General features: G+C 33.0%; 1 protein-coding gene across 4 annotated transcripts in view; it reads left to right on the forward strand.

Annotated features, from left to right (window-relative positions):
- LOC126858240 (uncharacterized) overlaps positions 1 to 20861 on the forward strand; it is a 211081-nt gene that overhangs the window by 179011 nt on the left and 11209 nt on the right. For all 4 annotated transcript variants that reach the window (XM_050608403.1, XM_050608404.1, XM_050608402.1 and 1 more), the window contains one exon: positions 4353 to 4665. In XM_050608403.1, the coding sequence (XP_050464360.1) occupies positions 4353 to 4665 (313 nt within the window). The remainder of the gene's footprint in view (positions 1 to 4352; positions 4666 to 20861) is intronic.

The raw sequence follows: 20861 nt of genomic DNA on the forward strand, positions 1-20861 counted from the left end.
TAACAATTTAACAAAGAGTCCGATATACCAGCTACGATTCTCTGCGAATAAATGGAGTTCTACTGTACGTAATAATGTCCGCGAGAGCTCTCGTCGAAGATCCCCAAAGTACAACTGGCAAGTAGTCGTGGAAGAAACAGAATAGAGCGGAGTTGAAAGTGAGAAGGTATTTCGCAGGACGCACGCTGGTTCTAATGCAATTAAACGTCCATTTTTCTTTCACCATGTACCTTCGTGCTGCGAAAACTCACCGGTCGTTCTGTAAAACTTGCTAACCATGCAATTAAATATGCCAATTGTTTATGGACAGTATCTTTTTATTAATAAAAATAAATAATAGAATATTTTATTAATTGTGCTCGAACCACGCTTATCTCTTGCCAGAATAATTATAAATCGATTCATTATCATTGAAACAAACTAAAGTATTTTATTATTATGTTTAATTTTAAAAATGTCGCCAGTAAATAAATTAATAAACAAGTGTTTTTATTTATTATTAATTATTATTATATTATATATAATAAAAACATTATTAATAATAAAGTATTTTATAAGTTAACTGTGGAAAAATGTAATTAATAAGTTAATAAAATAATTTAACATATTTTTTATAGGAAGTAATATAGTAACAATATTGTTCTCTATAAATTCTTGGAAAACTTTCATAAAAAGATTGACGTGCTTATTGACGCCATGAAAAGCGCGAAAATCCAATGTGCTTTCGCAACGTTGAATTCTGGACGCCAAATTATGTAACGTTATTACGTCAGCAAATAAATAAGTATCTCGCGATCGTTGCAAAATGTTTGTTCCCATCGAAGCATATCGCTCTTTATAAAAGTGTAAAGTCGAGTACGAATATGACGGCAAGTAAAAAGGCGACGCGATAAAGTCGATGGGGAGGAAAAGGGGTTAAAATCCCCGATAAAAATACACCGCCGCGTGCTTCTATTTTACTTTAAACCGCAGCCAGGTTTTCGCGACTTCCTATGCGGTGCGTCCCAGCAACAAAATTTCCGCGTCAGTAAAACTATCGAAACTTAACACGCCGGCCGCGAGCAATGCCACCGCGCGCTCGTTTGACACACGATTCTCGCTCTCGGGGCTTATCTTCGGGACATGATTTCAGATCGCAATGAATGTTTTTCTTCGCACGAAATGCGAAAATCTCGTGAGCGTCACGCCTCGACACGTTTTTTCGCTATTTCAGCGCGATTCATAGATAAATCGGAGTCGAATACAAGTAAAGTGTTGTGATGCGTAAATATATGTGTATGTGTGAATATTTATTGGATAAATAATATTTGCTAAGAAATTTCGTATTTTTTTTTTTGTGTTATGTTATAATATATATGTTTAATTATATATGGTTCGTGATAATAATAAAATTCAAATATTTAATTTATCTCTAGCAAATTTTAAGCAGGCATTTTATATTTTTTATTTGTATTTTGTAATATAATATAGAATATGTAAAGAAAAATATTTTATTTATTTTAGAACACATATTATCTTGCGCCAAATATATATATGATTATATGTTTTTAATGCTATATATCATTATGCCATATATAATTATAAATAAACTTTTTTATCAGTTAAAATATATAAGGAAAATTATAGTTTCTTTATTTTAAATTTTAGATTAGAATCTTTGCATATTCTACAAAAAAAATAATTTAATTTGGGAGAATTTATTAGCATATCGTACCTTTTTCTGCTAATTTTCTGAAATTATATCGCGGGATAAAGAATGCTCTGAAAGGAAAGAGAATTTAATATATTATTATATTTTCTAATGATATATATTTATGAATATATTTTTTATATGAATATATTATGAATCGCCTTTTTTTTCGATACAGTGTATTTGAATAAGGCGATCGAATTTTTTTCGTGGTTAAAATCGCGGAAAATGAAGCGCAGGCCAACGCAATAATATCCGCAAGCCTCGAGACGTATCTCTCGTTTTATCTTGAAGAAACTTTCATATTTTACGCCACGGACGGCGTTGGAACGCCATTTGTTCTTTCCCATAAGTACCGAAACTCACAACGGAGGGTCGAAAAACTGCCGGGCCGATCGCGCGCGGTTTACAACAAATAAACCGAGCGATTGTACCATTTTCCGCCGTCAAAATATGTTGCCTCCTGTGTACGATGTTCGACATTCAACATTACAATGCGCGTATATTTTTCTCATTCATTTAATTCCTATTTTTTATTAGGAATTTTTCAACATTTCCGGCACTCTCCACTAATCTGTACAGAATTCTGTTCCAGATTTCTCTGTAGACAAGGAGATAGGTTTAAATATATCCTAGTTTTCGAAATAAAAAATTATAAATTTCAAAATTAAATTCTTCATTTTGATTTTTATAGAAAAGATCTACAAAAAAAAGGAATGACAATTCATGGAGCGATCGGCGGGGAATCGAGAAAAAATAATGTCGGCGAACATACTGCGATTGCAAGCAATTTAAATCGTGCACACGACCGTAAGAATTTTCGATATCCTCGTTTCCAAAATCCAGAACTTTATTTATTACGCAAAAGCCTGGTATGCGTGATAGGGTTTACCGTGCACGACTGTTTTCTCCTGGCGGAAACGTTTATTTTTGTTGGAAATTCGCGGCACGACGCCCGCGTACGTTCTCGCCGTAGGGTGCAGTATTTTTATTCTCCCTCCTTTATATACATATATATATATATATATATATATATATATATATATATATAGAGAGAGAGAGAGAGAGAGAGAGAGAGAGTAGAAAGTGCGGCGGCATTGGAGCGAATTTATCGTGGCTGCGAGTACAGGTACCGTTAAAGGCAGCGTACGCCATTAGACGTACGTAGTAGCAGATGTATCGCGAAATATAGGTACGTACGTATCGCAGCAGCAATAGCGAGTCGAGAGTAAATATGGGCCAAAGTAGATACCATTAAATCCAGACGCGATACAACGCGCCGGACGGTTGCTGGCCAGAGAGCTCGGAATCGTTCGTCTTAAATTGCCGCCATTAAACGCACGTACGGGCGCGTAAATCTACGCGGCCCGTCGGCCCGGCCACCGCGGATTCGATTATTCGTCCTCGTAATTCGGCTCACCGCTGTCTTACGCTGATGGGTGTTACGCTACTACCGCGTGTTTGTTCATTATGTGTTTCGCTTGTCGTGACGTTGATCGATCTTAGGACGCGAGATTGCACGGGCTGCTTGAGAAAGGTGCGTGCGTGCGGCCAGCACCATAATTACGTGAAACGTATATCGTTTAATTAATCTTAAATGAAAATCATAAGAAGGTACAATCAAAGTAGCGTGCATCTCTTGTGATGCCAAACTTAAACGATAATTACGATAAATTTTATGAATAAAATAGAAATGCTCTTTTATGAAAAAGCTGATAAGATAAAAACATTTTTCTGCTAAAAAAAGAAATTTAAAAATATTTGAAATAATTTGACAGTAAGAATGAAATTTAACAAGAAATTTAATTAAGAGAAATTTAATTATTCTAATTTGAAATTAAAAGGCGACTTGGTGAAACTAAGATGAAAATAAATACAAGATAAGACTTTGATTAATTTTTAATGACTGCAAATATTAACCGCATAATTTTAATTCGATAATAAATTTTATTATAAAGATTGAGATTCTTTCTAATTCCACTTTATAAGGAAAATCTAATTATATTTCCTTAAGGTATCTCTTTAAGAAAGATCAATACATCGGGATAAAATCTGTTCCAAGTTATTCAACAAAAGTTTTAGCTTGCAAAAAGAGAGCACTAAAGTTTTTCACGATTCGATATATTCGTAAGCGTCATTTCATTATCGTGAACGATCATTCTCTCTCTATGTTATGAAAGATTGATGGAAGAAGAGAAATGGGAACCGAGACAGAGATTGTCAGTTAGATACTTTTACGTCTCTCTTTTATTTAAGGGTAAAGTCTTGATCGCTGTCCGACTACCATCAATCTTAAATGATTCATCAGCTGATTCGATTAAATATTTCTTCTTTCTCAGTTCTTATTTTTCTTATCAAAGTCGATCTGTTTGTTGCTGAGATTTTATGAATCACACTCCGTGATTAACAATAAAATTAGATAAATATGTGTTAAATCACGTTAAGAGAGTTAAAAATTATTTTTGTAACTCTTTATAATTAATATTATTTATAATAAATATTTTAAATTTTATTAGATTTCTGAAACCTGAACCTTGAACTTTATTAATTCGTTTTTCCCATAGCACTGTCTATATTTTAAAGGCAAAGTTATGAAAAAAAAACTTTCTTATTTTTCCACGAAACAATCCGACTAATCAGCAGCATGTGTTTTGTGCTTCAGAGAACCAAACTGCAAGCTAAGATCTCTGAACGTGTCCAAGTGTCTTCTAGGCGGTTTAGATGCCGGCTGTTTAGGCGAGACCATTAGAAGGGCCCGTAATTTGGACGCTCTGAGGGCGGCCGGTGCGTCGAGGCCAGCTGATGTGATGCCGCTGGTACTAGCTTTGACAGAAGCGCCGTGTCTCCAGTTACTGGACTTGTCCAGTCCTCGATTGGCTTTGGACGATCATCCCTCGAGACTATTATGCCACGCTCTGGCCAGGAACACGACTCTGAAACTGCTTAGTTTGGAAGGATGGACCTTTCGAATAGAGGTAAGTGAAATATTTGATTATATCCGGAATAATCTTCGTATAGTTGCGTTAATTTAGTAATTGTATTCGTCACGCTTATGATTTACTGCGATAAGTTTAATTTAAAAAAAAAAGTAGCGATACCATTGAGATAATACTTGATCAAATCTCAGATTTTAAAGGAACTTTTTCACATTATCATTTTCAGTAATAAATAAAAATTTATTTGATAACAATTAATCATCTTAAATTTTGCGAAGAGAAATTTTGACAAGAGAAATCTGTTATTACCTCCTAATGAGAATAGGTTTATACAAAGTAAGCGACCGGGCCAGTTTCGTCGTAATTTAATTTCGTGCCTTCAGAAGGAAATGCAACTCGCGAAAACGGAATCGCGGGCGGGGAAATAAGGACAAACTAAAAGAAACGGGAATTATTTGTTTTTTCCCGACGTGCAATCCGGAAAAGTAATGTTCCGTCGCAACTTCCTGCAAGCGCATAAACTCAATGATACGTCCGACCATGATGAAGGAACTTAATTCTCAACCAGTAGCCCCGATAACAATGCATGAAAAGTTTTTTCGTTCGCGCGCCACATTATTACAGATTTTCTTCCCCAAAGTGGTTAAACGTAAGTTAAAACAAAAATGCAATAGTACCGGGAAATTAATAACATTAATCTCTCTCTGAAAAAAATCAATATAAAAATGATGCATTTTTTTTTTAAGATTAAAGATGATTTAAATATTAAATATTTAGATACGTGTATTTAAATATTGATATAAATTTACGCTAGAATTCAGCCTATTCTGAAATTGAAATTATATGACACTTCCACTCGGAAACGCATCAGCTAGTGATAAATCATCGATTAGTATTAACATCAATACAACTATAATTAATATTGATTGATTATTGTATTTTCTCCCGCTCACTGCACTCATCATTTCGTCGCGCGACACAAAATTGCATTGCATTTAAATTGATATAATTGATGTGTTATTCAGCAATGTTCAGTGCTCTCCGTTCCAGTCAACAATAACAAACGGCGATATTTACATTAGTCGGTAATCAGCTGTTAAACAAGGCATACTACGCGTACTACGCGACGTTTCTGACACTTCGGTTTTGACGCGTCGAATAAACATCTCTTGTGAAACAACGCGCTCTTTTCACCCTTCCCCCCCCCCTGCCTCCCTCGCTTTCCCCATCCTTGCAGTAACTATAATAATATATCCCCAAAGTCGGAGCGCGCAAGATGAGCGGCGATTAAATAATTCCCGATTAACACGAACGTCGACCATGTTTTCCATGTTGTGACAATGTGGTGTTCAGCGTTAATCGTTTCACCACGAATTTCCGCCAAGCTCTCACCTCACACTCTCGCTCGATACATAATATCCCGGCTTTCACACACGAACCTGAACGAGAAACAATCTCGAGTCGCTCTTTAATTTTAATGCTCGTAGTCGCCGCAATCACCGAATTATTTTAGAAGCATGTATTTTAGACGAGCTTTATATTTATTTAATTGTGCTTCTTTATTTAATATTTACTTATTTATACAGATTTGGTCTGATAATTATATATAGACTAGAACAATCTACATTTGTCTAAAAAGGCTAATTTTTTACTATACGTACATAGAAAGCTATTATATAAATATTTTAAATACTTTACATTCTAATTATATATATATTATTAATTTTTTTTGTCTTTTAATATGTAGATATAAACGCAAACTAGCTTTTTTTTAATCTATTACAATTTAAATATTAGAAGTACATTTCATCAAAATATCTAAAAAATAAGTTTTCTTGCGCTATAGAATTATGGCTAAGTAAGTATTTCGCGGATTTCTATAAAGGGAGATGTAAGAGGGAATCGTTCGCATCGTGAAGCAATATCGTCTCGATACAAAGCTCTTCAGTTAGACTCGCGAGTCAATATTGTTTCCATTTCGTTAAGCTTTGAAGCGCTGGGAACAGTCGAATGAGAGAGGGGAGAGAGCGATAGAGAACTGGAGAGAGGTCGGTTCCGCGGTATGCGTTTGGAATCTGCAAAGCTGCACCCTTGGGGTTGTACTTTCGAGTTTTCAAGAAGAAGTTATTGAATGCTTCGGGGGATCGATGAAAGGACCAAGAGAAGGATGGCTTTTGGTCTGCCAACAGTAACTTCGTAGTCCGTAGTAAAAGGAATCGATTAGAACTCTACGCTTTTCCATCGAATGTCCGATGCTGTCTGCTCTTTCAAATCAGCAAAAAATTTTAAACAAAGCATCTTGTTGCAACCTTTAAACCATGTAAACGAACTTTTTTAATCATTGTTGTCACACAAAGATAATGCATCATGGAATCGCGAAATTATAAGAACCCTTCAAATTATATTTAAATTATTTATCTCGTTCTGAGATATTTTAAACGACATCTCGAAATATTATTTTATGATTAATAAACTATTATTTAATAATTTTTTTGATATACAGAATATTTTTAGCACGATTGTTACATCAAAGGAAGAATTATTCGTGTTTAAAAATGTAAACAATTGATAAAATATCTCGAACGATAAAAAATATGTATATTTCTATTTTAGTTATTTAATTTTGACAAGAGAACTCGCGGCATCGGAGGAAAATAATTTTCCTTCCGCGATAAATTCAATTTAACGAACTTATAACAACATTTAACGTGCAGGATCTCGTCGCACGTTTGTCGCATATATTTATTTACCCGGTGAATATTGTTTGTGCAACCGCAAGCTTCCGCTAAACTTCCGGTTGCAATTAAAGACTTTCAAAGTATGCTAACGAGCGCGGTTGCTTCTGTCCGTCGTGCGACGCGACAAACTCGTGCGTTTAATCGCTCGACATTTAATCGTATTCATAATGAAATTCTGCGAAACGAAGCGTATATTTGAAACCTTTCTAGGACGACTAAGGATGTTGAAAATGCGGGAGAGCTCATTTTGTCGGTTTCAATTTTAACTTCAGATTATATATAATAAATGCGACATATACAATATACATATGTAAAATTAAACAATTTATGGAACAATTTTACATAATTTTTTCATCAAAATATTAAGATATTTAAGAGAGATTTCTAAAGAGCTATATTAATATTAAATATTATATTAGATATAAACATCAAATATAAAATCTAACATTTTTAGAGATCGCATTTTTATTAATACAGCATTATAAAAATATTAAAAAAAAACTCTTTTTAAAATTCATACATATATGAATGTCAAAAATGTTAAATATTTTATTAATTAAATTTAAATTATAATCTTTATTAAAAAGAGAAAGAAAACAATCAATCTTCTTCTTTATTTAAAAAATATATATTTTTATCATTTTTTTATTTATGAAATAATTGAGGGCTAAATTTGAACACGAGACGAAATATAAATACGTGAATAACGTAACAGGCACCATTTTGCGTCTCGAATTATATACGGTAGCCTTTTTAGTCATTATTATCCATCTCTCCCCGTCCTTCGTCGCATTCCTATCGGAATTGTTGGCGACGAGCCATTATCTTGCCACGATACGACTAGCAGCAAGCGATAGGGAAGATCTTGCCTGTAAACAGCTGAAATTAGGACCGAAGGAAAGACGAAAGAAGAAGAACGGCGCGGCCGCGAATAATCCCAACAGTCACACGCCCTGCGAGCGGATAATTAATTATCGGCGATTCCGCTTTGCGCTAAGAGAAGCGTAAAGGAAGGGTGGTCGCGGTGTGGGCGAGGGGTGGTCTCCGGAAGATGGCTCGAGTATTGTTTAGACGCTCACTAATTACGGAGCAGTCAGCTAGAGAGCTCGACGCACCGAGCGGAAGCGGCACTGGAGATACCTTCAATTTATTTTGCTCTTACGCGGTCCGGACCCCATTGTCTCAACTCGTTTATTAATGGCGACGCTACTTCGTGGTCTGCTCGTGAGGGTGGATCTTTAAGTGTGCGTTTTTAACACCAAGAGAATTGAAATTCGTGTATCATTTTTGTAACACCTATAAATATCCTTCAATTTCAGAGAAATCTACTTGCCTTTGTAGATTTGATTTCTTTTTTCTGTGAATCTTATTTCGCATTTTATTTTGTTGTATTTTTATTTAATCTCACGTTTGTTTCTCTCTTTTACATATTCAAATTATTAACGATAAGGGGAAAAAAAAAAACAAAAAACGCGCATCTCATATCGACGGTACACACTCAGGATTTATCCTGGGTTTCCTTCCTTTTGAGTGGAGATGCGAGATATAAACTCTTTCTGCTTCTCGAAGAGATTATTCAAATCTGAGGATGAAAATGCGAAGACACAATTCTTCCGCGGGATTTTTTCCAACCCTCCTTGATATCGCTTTGTGATAACCGATTGTTCCGTCGATGGCGGCAAGTTTTTCGCTCGTCCAGATTTTATGGCAGCAGGATTATCGCGAAAGTGACGTCTTCTATTCATGCACGATTTACTCGAAATGTCTAGTCAGTATTAGCATAGCTTTATGCCTTTTCAAGATAGGTATGTGGCGTGAACTTTGCAAAATTATTTGATTTTACGTTGATAAAAAATTCTTTAAACAATTTTTGATGAATATTTTTGTTTCAACTAAAGTTTTTCAAGACACATCTATAATTTCTAAATTAATGATGAAAAAATGTTTAACATCTAAGACGCAATTAGAAATAACAATACATATTATTTTTCTCATTGTTTAAAATAGAGAATAAGCTTTATTTTCTCGAAATTTTGATTAGAGACTCAATCTTGTCAAAATATTTCATATTAATGTTGAATATAAAAAAAATTGTCTTCATCGAAAAATATATGCTGTTGAGATTTAAAATCGCGAGGCTTTCTATATAAAATTATTTAAATATAATACTTACAATAATTTATCATTTATAATAATTTATCAATCATATATCTTTCATTCGCGAATCTAATCATTATTACGCGCGACCCTTTCATGTAACTCGAGATAACGCTCAGATTTTAATAAGCGCCGTCCTTCGCATTTCTCTTCAGTTATTCTCAGCCGATTCTTATCTCGCGGATTGTCACTTCCGGGATTAGATGTTATTCAAGTGCGCCATTTCATTTCTGTCATAACGTATTACTCGCATTGTTCATAGCAGCACTTCATTAGTTTTCTACTTTGCTTTTACGACCCGATTCCTACTTTCCTTTCTTGCTAGATGAAACAGAAACTTTAACTAGAACCGTGTCGCGCCTTTTTGCCACTTTCCTTTAGTACATCTGACTATTTAATCTGAAAACTTGGAGAAACCAAACAAGCGAATGTAAAATTATGTTATGACAAAGAAAGAAGATAATAATGAAATTAATAATTATGATTAAATTAATAAAGCATTCATGATATAATATGATTCTAATTGTAATGTAATTCACAAGATGGAAAGAATAATTTTAATGAAAAATATTATTTTGGAAAATGTTATAAGTAATTTAACATATTGTAATTGTAAAGAAATATTGCAAAAGTAAACAGTAAAGAGAGAATATTGTTAAATTTAGAATTAATGCAATTTAAAAATGAAAATAATGAGTCATTTTTACAATGATGTTGCACCACACACAAATCATGTTCTACAAAGGTCGCCATTACATTTCTTACAGAGGATGCTCTTAGACTTCTTTAAACTTTAACGTACGAGTTTCTAGTTCTTTCGTCTTTTTAAGATTTAGAATGCTTTTTAGCAAAAACTTAACAAAAAACTCAATGTTATCCGTTTCACGATAATTCTTACAACAACTTATCATTAAATAACGCGAAACTACTGGTGGAAAAAAATTGATCAGAAGAGGAACGAGAGCAGAAGATTTAGGAGATAGGAAGAAAGTAGTATTTATATGGTCGTTACACCTCTCTCGTACCTTGTAAATGCGAGACTCATTTGCGAGTCTCGTCATAATCGATCGATCACGCGTATATTTTAGCGCGACCGTTCATGCGCGTAAAAATCATAATTCACTCTTAAAAAAGACATGTTGAATCGATACTCGCAAGTATTGTTGCTTCTTTTCCTCAATGTTAATTGGTTGTTTCTATATTACGCTGTACATTACTTCATATTAATAAAATAATCTGTCATGGCTGCGTATTTGACAATTCAAATATTATATATAATTTTGATTTAATTGATTTTGGAAAAATCAGATAATACATATTATTATTATATTACATATAACTAATTTTATAATAGTTATATGTATTTTATAATAGGTGCGTGCCCTACTCGCGTGCCCTAATAGAATACCCTAATATAATACACCGTAGGCTGCTTCCGTTGGGCCAGTTGGACTTACCTGTCGTTGATCCTGGCCATATTAATTCTGGCTACATCTAGCCAGAGATGTAGCTTCGATCCCCAATCAGAGATCAATGAAGGAAAAAAATTCCTTCCGTTGCCGACTAATTATTATCGCCGGGGTACACGAGCATAATTTTATGCTCATTTATGACATGACAGTTTGTCATGCATCGTTTTAATAAATTGCAAAATTTAATATATAAATAATTTGACTGAAAGACAAATTATCAATCAAATTTAATAATTGATTGAAGTAATAATATTTAATCGTAATAAAATAAAACGAAATAAAATTATAAAAATATATAAAATAAAATTAATAAATAAAATAGTTTTATTAATTTATTTTAATATAAATTACATAGTATAAATATTATATATTATTATAAGATAAGATATTATTACTTCAAACAATGATTAAATTTGATTGATAACTTGGCATTAGATTGACTAAAGTAAAATTAAATTAAAACGATGCGTGACAAACTGGCTAAGCTTTTATTCCTATGATAATAAAGATGGATGGGCTATGAAAAATTATAACAAAATTCTGTAACATTACAATAATTATCAATATTTCATATAAGAAATAAAGTTATTAGCGTCTTCTACATTAAATAAATTAAATAAAATTTCTATTGAAAAAAATATTTTATATTTTTTTTAATTTTTTGTTTTAATTTATATTTTAAATTATATTTCTAATGTGTTTTAATATATATTTAAAAAGCCTGTTAAAATTTATTTGATTGCATTTATTCTAGCCCATCCATTTTGAGGCAACGGATTTATTTACAATCTACAATCTACATTTGCATCTACAATATCTACGGATCCGTCACCTCAAAATAAAATAAAATTTATCACTCACCGGCACTGATGCGCAACAGCGGAGATTTGGTCTTGAGGCTACGTTGTCTGCAACACACAAATATAAAATTCAAATTATAGCAACGTTTAAAATAATTATTAATATTTTAAAAAATTATTATTGTGCGCATCGAATTTTATATCCGATGCATATAATAATAAGAAGGTATATAAATATAAAATAATTTTATAAATTCTAAAAAAAGAAAACTATTTTAAATAAAAATTTTTATAGTATGAGTCTCTCTTGTTTAAACTATTCAAACAATCGAATCGAATTAATGTACGGGATTTATAATAATTAATATGAAAATAATAATACTCACCCTTGGGTTGCTCCGCCGGTGCAGGATGCCTCTCTTAGGCCTCCTCCTCCTCTCACGTTGATTCACACGCGCGATACTTTAAACGGCACTCCCGCACTTTTATTAAAAGATAATTCCGCACTTGTATACGCGATACTATGAACGACACTCCCGCACTTTCGGCACGATCAAACCCCGTTTTACACGAAAATCGTACTGCGAATCGACAAATACGACTTTATTGCTCGAGCGTTGCTGAACGAATGATAATAAGGCTATAAGTCGTAAGACGTTAACAATAGCGCGCTAATGTTTACATCGCCAAGGCCGAATACAATGTTATTGTTTCGCGGCCGAAAGTATGTTGCGTACTATGACGTATATACGGTGTCGAATATTAAATAATACAATTATTTTAAATTACAGATTAATTATTTAAAAAACGATTTATATATCATGGTGCTTATTATTATGTTAATCTTTATTCGAATCTGCGATTTGACTATTTTATTATTACGTTCTCAAGCCGAATCATATTTAAATTATCAAAAAATCAAATAACGATAAAATATGAAATATAATTAAAAATCAAGTATTTTTAAAGAAATAATTATTGTTTATAAAGAGAGAAAGAGAGAGAAAGATGGCGATAAAACAATAATTTATAACTTTGATTCTAATCATTTCTATTCTTGAAACGTCACGCAAAATACGCGCTTCGGAATTTATCCATTATGATATAATTATGTATTATTCAAAATTTAAAGTGTATGAAAGTAATTATTTATGATATCAAATTATTTCCCGATACTTGTCACAATCGCGTTGAGTAGAAAAATTTTGTGGAGCGTTTCGCGTTCCTTACTGTTCGAGTGTCGCCGTGAGAATAATAAAGCCGTAAGCCATAACACTAGCGCGCTAATGTTTACATCGTCAAGGCCGTATACTATGTTATGTTTTGATTATTCGTTGCCGAAATATTTTCCATACTATGACGTATATACAAACGGAATATTAAATTATACGTGTATTTTAAATTATAAATCAATTATTAAATTATCAATTATTATATTACGGAGTTTATTAAATCGATACTGACAATATTGTTATCTCTTTTTCGCGATGCTAATTGGTTATCTCGATGATGCACTAAACATTACTTTATATCAATAAAAGCGTCTCATAACTGAGCGATACTTTTGATAGTTTAAATATTAAGTGTGTGTAATTTTTATTTTATGTATTTTGAAAAAGTGGAAAACTAGAATTAATATGTAAGTAATTATATACACATACATATAAAATAAATGGCGTGCGTGTAGCGCGCGTTTATAGTATTCTAGTATGTATAAAAAAACGAAGGAAAAACCAGCTGACGCGCGATTATCGTAAACCGGAATTGCTTCTTCTTGCCCGGTTTCTTCCTCCGTTTTCTGGCCATCCCAGCTTATCTCATACTTTACTCTCCTTTTCCTTTTTATCAAATAAGATTTCTCTCTTCTTCTCAAATTTATTCTCAGGCACGAGGTATTCTTTTTTTTATTATTTTTCAAGATAATAAAATGCAAAATTGCTTGCATATAAAAAATGATCAATGATTGGATCGATGAAAAAATAATATGCATATATTTGCGCCTTCAGAATATCCATTAAGCATTTTTATCTAATAATAAGTTCTAAGATAGTACGAAATAATTTCTTTAAAAATATATACAATTTGTGTTAAATATAAATCTAACATAAGCATAAGTATATAACAATAAGTATAAAAAGAAATATAAATATTATTTTTTATAGCAATAATAAGACACATTTAGAACATTGAAAGCTTCGACAAAAAAATAAATAAAAAAAAAATAAAATTTGATTTTGTTAAATTTTTACGAGAAAAATTTTGTTGTTTTGATATTATCGAATTTTTAATTACTAACAATTAGTTACGATTCAATTTATAACAAACTTTTTAGGTTTTTAGGATAATCTCATACATATATAACACAATTTTACTTTTTTTTAATTATTTTAGTTATTATTTTCTAAATGAAATTTTCGACCATTTTTTTTCGTACCATTAATTTTTTATATACACGTTACCATGTCATTTACCATGTCAATTATCGCGTGATTAAATAAGGGGGATAATTGGTTGAAATGGGCAAAATGAGAGACTGTTGGGAGGCGAAAATTAAAATATCGATCAAAAATATAAATCCCTGACTGAGATAAAAGAGAGCGCGACAATGTCGAAGTGGGAATAGATAAAAACATTATGTGTGAAAACATTCAATGACGTTCCGTCGAGGAAATAAAACACGACAATAAGTAGAATATCGAAACGGCACAAATGGGATTCAGTAATATCAAAACGACGAATGTATACATTTCTGAAAACATTCTTGCTATATAAAACATACACATCATATTCTCTTATTTACTTGCAATTTTTGATAGAAATATATTTACTATATTTACAAGAAGAAATAATATTGCATTTAGAGAAAGATATATAATATATATGTATCATTTATAAAAAATATTTGGACTAAATTTCCACACAATATACGAAGAGAGAAGATTCTAATAAATTGTCTATGCTTGAAAAATTAGAAGTGGCTGATTATTAAAGAACAATAATTTTATCGCGGAGAACAATCATTATAAGGAAACATTTCCTTAAACGAACAGTCAGAAAAGCTAGCGAGACAACAATGCTTTCTTTATCGTCGAGATATTCAGCGCGCAACGAGAATTGAATGAATAGTCGGAAGGAAATACAACATTAGTCGATGTGTTTTTGTTGTGAAAGAAAAATCTTGCCTACGCAGTTTATGCATCGAACCATAGATAGTGCGGTACATAAGTATCATCGATTTCCGATTTTCTTCCCGATTCTCTCAAGCACCGCTTTGATTTCGAGCCATTCAATTTACCATATATAGACTAACTCTCGCTGGATTAATGCCTCTCGATACTATAAAATTAGCAAAATTATAATATATTGTACATTAATGTAAATATTTTAATTCGAGTACAAAATTTAACTCATTTTTTCCTGCTGTACAATATTTTTTTTACATAAAATAATATACATAGAGTACAAAAAAAAGAGTAATAGGTTATATAATGTGTAACATAATGAGCAATCTTGTGAAAAAGAATTTTGCAGACAGCAAATTACTGCAAAGTAGCTTAAATTAGGAACGTAAATTAGGGTCGTAAAATTTGAGGCACTAACGATAAATCGTTTTTATGCTATATTTTGTATAATCTTCAATGATTATCCTCCTATATTTATCGATCATTGATATTAATTAATTTCAGATGAAATAAATCGAGATCACTTGAATCTGATATGGCGCAGCATCTTTAAGTGATTTTCATCGTAAAAATGCGGAATAAAGGGGCCATAAAGCATGGCAGTAAATACTACATCGTCGAATTAAACCGGCGCTATCATTTTTCCATTATCCGGAATCACTTTGGTGGAAGTGGCCGACTTATTTAAATTTAATGCTGACCTACCTGAGATTACTTAATGCCATTAATCCTGAATTGCATACGAATGGTTTTGCTAAATGTCTGTAAGCGAAATTCTCCTCGAAAAATTTAATAAATGCAACAAATTATAAAAACATAACATAAAAGACCTAATATTTTGAGCAAAATTTACTTGCAAAAAAGAATATATATGTATATATATATATATATATATGTGTGTGTATGTATGTGTGTGTTGCATTGTAGAATATTAAAATTTCAGGATATTTTTTTCAATATCATATGATTATGAATTAAACATATATGTAATGAGACGTATGATGCTTCTGATATTTTTTGATACTTTATGCAAATATAATAAATATCTTTAGTTTTGCTAATATTACAAAATAAAAAGTCTACATTTTCACATTTTGTCACGAGGAAGAATATTAATCGATTAATAAAAAAATTTCTGTATAAAAGAGCAACGAGTAACGCGACCGAGAGACAGAAAACGGTGAGTAAAGGCCAGGACGTTAGCATCGACTTATTTAAATCCAATGTCGACTCGAAAGAGTAGTAAGCAGAGTCGCGCCGTAGCTAGAACCCCATCTTCGGTCGCTATAAAATACATTTCTACGAGGACGAGAGAGAGAGAGAGAGAGAGAGAGAGAGAGAGAGACACAGGCTTTTCCCATCCCTCTCGCTCGGCGTGTCGTCGGTAATATTGCTCGCAATAAATTACGCGGTCCTCTCGCCCAGCATCCCGACTGCCTTCCTCTCTTCCTCCTACTCTCTTTCCCTCCTCGCCGCGGAATCCGCCGCATCCCGAATATCCTCCGAGACGACGATCCAGGGTCGAGACTCGCGGACGACGTATCGCCAAAAATTTCCATGAGAATGTCGTGTCAGCTGACGTATCTGCTATCCTCTTCGTCTCGGATGTTCAAGAATCGCGCGCCGGAATTTTGACTCTTTAAACGTGCACGCGCGCATCTCCGAATACTTAAGCCTAATTGCATTTTTATATATATATGATTATATTCACCATATCGTATTCGTGACCCTTTCATTTCTGGGCTTTAAAAAATAAAGAATAAAAATTTTGCCAAATGTTACGTTTACATGGTATTTTTCTCATCGATATTAAGAGAGTCTTTTTAGAGCTACAAATGATTGGAATTATATTCTTGAGATGTATTACATACTGTTCTCTTTCATATATGATCACTGTTAATTATAAACATTAGATTAAATAATATATATTAATCAACATATCTGAATTATATTCCCGGCATGTATTCTTATTCACAAATTTTGTCTATTTAAAAATTCTCAATATAATTCGCTTCCCCAAAACTATTATCTACAATTTCTTCTATTATTTTATAAATGCAACGGAAGTTTAAACATTTTCGCGATATTCTCGGTGCTTATTAAAGGGAATTTATTTAAGAATTTATTTATTATGTTTAGGATAAAAGACAACGTCTTCTGGAATTATTAATAAAATATAGTTATCCGACGCCAAGACGTTATCATCTCGGGATTAGAAGTCTTTGTCTCGAATCGCTAATCGCGCCATTATGTCCATCCTATACTTACAACCGCTTACGTTCTATTTTAAGCGTCTGTCTTTAACCGCCACATACGACCCACCCTTAACGCGTATAAGCCACCCGGATGTTGGGAATAAAACGTGCACGCCGGTCCAAGCGTATAATTCGCGGAACATCGGATAAATTGCACAACCGGAAAATCTCTCCGGCCGTTCACTGATACCGCACAAAAGGGTAGATTTAATATAACGGGCGGAGGGTGCGATTATAAACAATGCAGCCCGTTGGGGCTTTTAGTAATCATCCCCGTACCACTGGTCGGTGCCATCTATTCTGCACATCATAATCAAAGCCGGCGATTATCATTCGAAAAGAGCTGTCAGGGACAGAACCATAAAGATCTGTATGCGTGTAAAAGGGGATATAATACCAAAAAACTCTAAGTAAATAAATTATGTTGAAAAATTAAAATGTGTAATAAAGAATGTTTTTGTTTTTATTATTGTTATATTATATAATTTTATTTTTTATTTTATATTTTGTTATATATATAAATTTTTATATATATAAAATTGTGGAATACCTCCTAACTTGCTTTAGATCTTTTACTTCAATTTACGTATCATTAATTACTACGGGCCATAAATTTACTGGACGATGGAAAAAAATTCTGGACCATCGCCAGCATTGTCCAGTCTTCCTTCTAGAGCACTGAGGGAGCGAGACTCCGACATATTCGCGAAATAAGTCTAACGCGTGGAATATAACTGGGCGCGAAAGGCGAGACGATGGGGCGAGATTTAATATTTTGTCGCCGTATATATTAAATCGCGCCGGCGTGGACAATGCCGAGGTCGGCGACCCTTGTGTGAATGCGAATATCCTGATAAAATTTAACGGGCCAGTTGCACCCGCAACGCGGACTCGCCTTTTCCTTTTCATACGCGGCATATATACAGAGTTGACACACGGTGTTTGCGTCTGATGCCAGTCTATAGAAAACGCGAACAAAGGAATTGATTACTTTAGCGCGACGTGTAAGATACGAGGTGAGCGAAACGCACAGCCAACGGCATTTCCTCGTCGCAACTTACGGCTTTCGCGATGAATTTCTAGCCAACGCTTTTCTCATGGAAAATATCGCGCCACATCTGGCTACGATGTAATTTACTATGGAAAATTAAAGTGTTTTCAGAAAATAAGTTTCGAGAACAAGAAATAATAACAAAATCGTATATCCTCTTTGATCAACTTCAAGAAATCTTTAATAAGCATTAAAAATACTGTTTTGATAAATAAAAATATAAACACTTTATTGGCATATAAATGTTTTATTGACATAAAAGTTCTAAGATAATATAGTAGGAAAAATCACATGTCTATTATATACAGATATCTATAATTAATTTTGTTAATGTTACGATGCAAACATTATTACATATTATTGCAAGCTAACAAGAAGATAATAAAAAAATAATAATTGAAATAATTAAAATAATTGAAATAATTAATTACTATGTTATCAAGGAAATAATAATCGAGAGTTTTGACTGTAAGTAAAAATGAAAAACAAATATATTTCTCGTCGGGGACAAAATCCAGCTTAACATGCGACGAACAGAGAAGCTACGATATTTAATAATAATGCATCAAAATTATGTCAATTTATTGGAAAGGCAGTCGCGGTATCCCGCGAATCTGTAAAATAATTTGTAACCGGCGAAAAGAGAAAATTATACGGCGCTTTTGCCGCTTTTGCTCCGCAATTAGCGGGAATCAATTTGCGTCGGAAACTATTAAACACCGCTTCCTTCCGTCCTAATTTTCTGGCATTATTCGTCGTCCCACCCCGATCCCGAAGACACGCCAGGCCATTGTGCCGCATAAAATGCTGCCAGCGCGAATAATATAAATTATGAAGCCGACACGTGTCACCGATAATCAACAAACCGACAAATATATATGCGCAACGCGCTGTAATTATCGAATATAATTCTCGATTTATAGAACTGATTTCATTTTGTGCGGCAGATCACGTGTGTGAACGTAATGCTCTCACGGTTAATTAAAATCGACTCTTTCATCCCCAGCTGCTTTCCAAAAAAAAAAAAAAATAATAAATATTAAATATTATAAATTATATAAACTCTGATAATGTACAAAAGAGTTCGACTTCTTTCTTCTTCTCCTTTTTCTTCTCACGCTGTTCCTCTCGAGCTAAAAATGTGAAATATTTTTAACATTCTTTAATACATGTTTTATATTATATATACGTTAAATATACGTGTTTTATATAAATTTGGTTTTATTTAATTTGTTATATGGTTTCAGAGAACAAAAATGCGTGTAATAAATTCGAGTATTTGAACATTTGTTATTTTTTTTTTATTTGAATATTTTTGATATTTGGGATCTTGGATTTTCGATCTTGCAGGAATCAATGGTTTAATATAATAGTAATTCGACAAAAGAATTTGACAAATTGCAATTGCAATTCCAGAATTTTATACACAATTATATACAGTAATGTTACCAAAGTTTCTCATATATATAATTGCATAGATTGGATTATTACTATTTACTTCATGAAACAACCCGATGATAAAGTTGACTTCGTTATTCTAATCAAAGCGCTGTATTTGAATGATAAACCTGACCCGCAACTTTTTGTAAATTTTTTATGCACATTTGATTTTATCTTCTCGATCCAATATTAAAATATTTTTACCATATTTTTTCACATTACATTCTTTTTTCACCGATTTAATTATTAACGATATATGAATTTTGAAAAAATTTAACATTTTTTATATTATCCATATAATACATAAATTTACTTTTATCCAGAATATTTACAGTACGACCCACCCTTTACTTTAGTACATAACTACATGCACGTAATTATTATTTAATTTTTTTCAATAAACATTACACGAAGAAAACTTGTCATCAGGCAAAATGCAAGTTCACTTTAACACACCGGCAAAACCAGAACCATCACATATAGTCCAAAATCATCCGTCACAAAAAATTCTATCTCGCGGGCTCGTGTCGTTGACAGTCACGGGGTTCATTACACGATCCCCACGGAGACGCGTCTTCCGTAATTTCAGCCAATTTTCTCGGCATTATTCCAGTCGCTTGGCACGCTCGGCTGGAGTGCCAAGTGAGTGCCCTCGTAAATCTGACGATCCGCCGGCGGAATTATTTCCTGCCAAAAAAAAAAAAAAAGACCGCTGTTTCTAGAAAGTGGAGAAAAAGGAAGAAGGATCACGTGCATAAAAAAAAAAAACCGGTATCGCGCGTTCCATACGCTGCGAATCCCCGTTGGTGAATTACGAGGGCACTCACGTGTGTGGTACGCAACGGGCGACATACGTGCCTCTTTTTGCAACCCCCGTTCTTCCGGACAGAACGCCGTCGGAAAAAAAGAACCAAAGACCGACGACGTTTATATAGCCTTTACGCAAGAGCGTAACTAGATAAGGTGGCCTTATGCCGCAGATTTAATATTGTACTGTAAAGAAAATAATAATTCTATTGTAAATAAAATAAAATCTATTCATTTAAAAACTAATGTATTTCTATTTGCAGCAAAATAAAAAAGAATAATTATATTATAATAGAATAAAAATAAATGCTACATTTTATTCACTCTTTGATA

Source organism: Cataglyphis hispanica, chromosome 24 (genome assembly GCF_021464435.1).
Source record: "Cataglyphis hispanica isolate Lineage 1 chromosome 24, ULB_Chis1_1.0, whole genome shotgun sequence".
Taxonomy (NCBI): Eukaryota; Metazoa; Arthropoda; class Insecta; order Hymenoptera; family Formicidae; genus Cataglyphis; species Cataglyphis hispanica.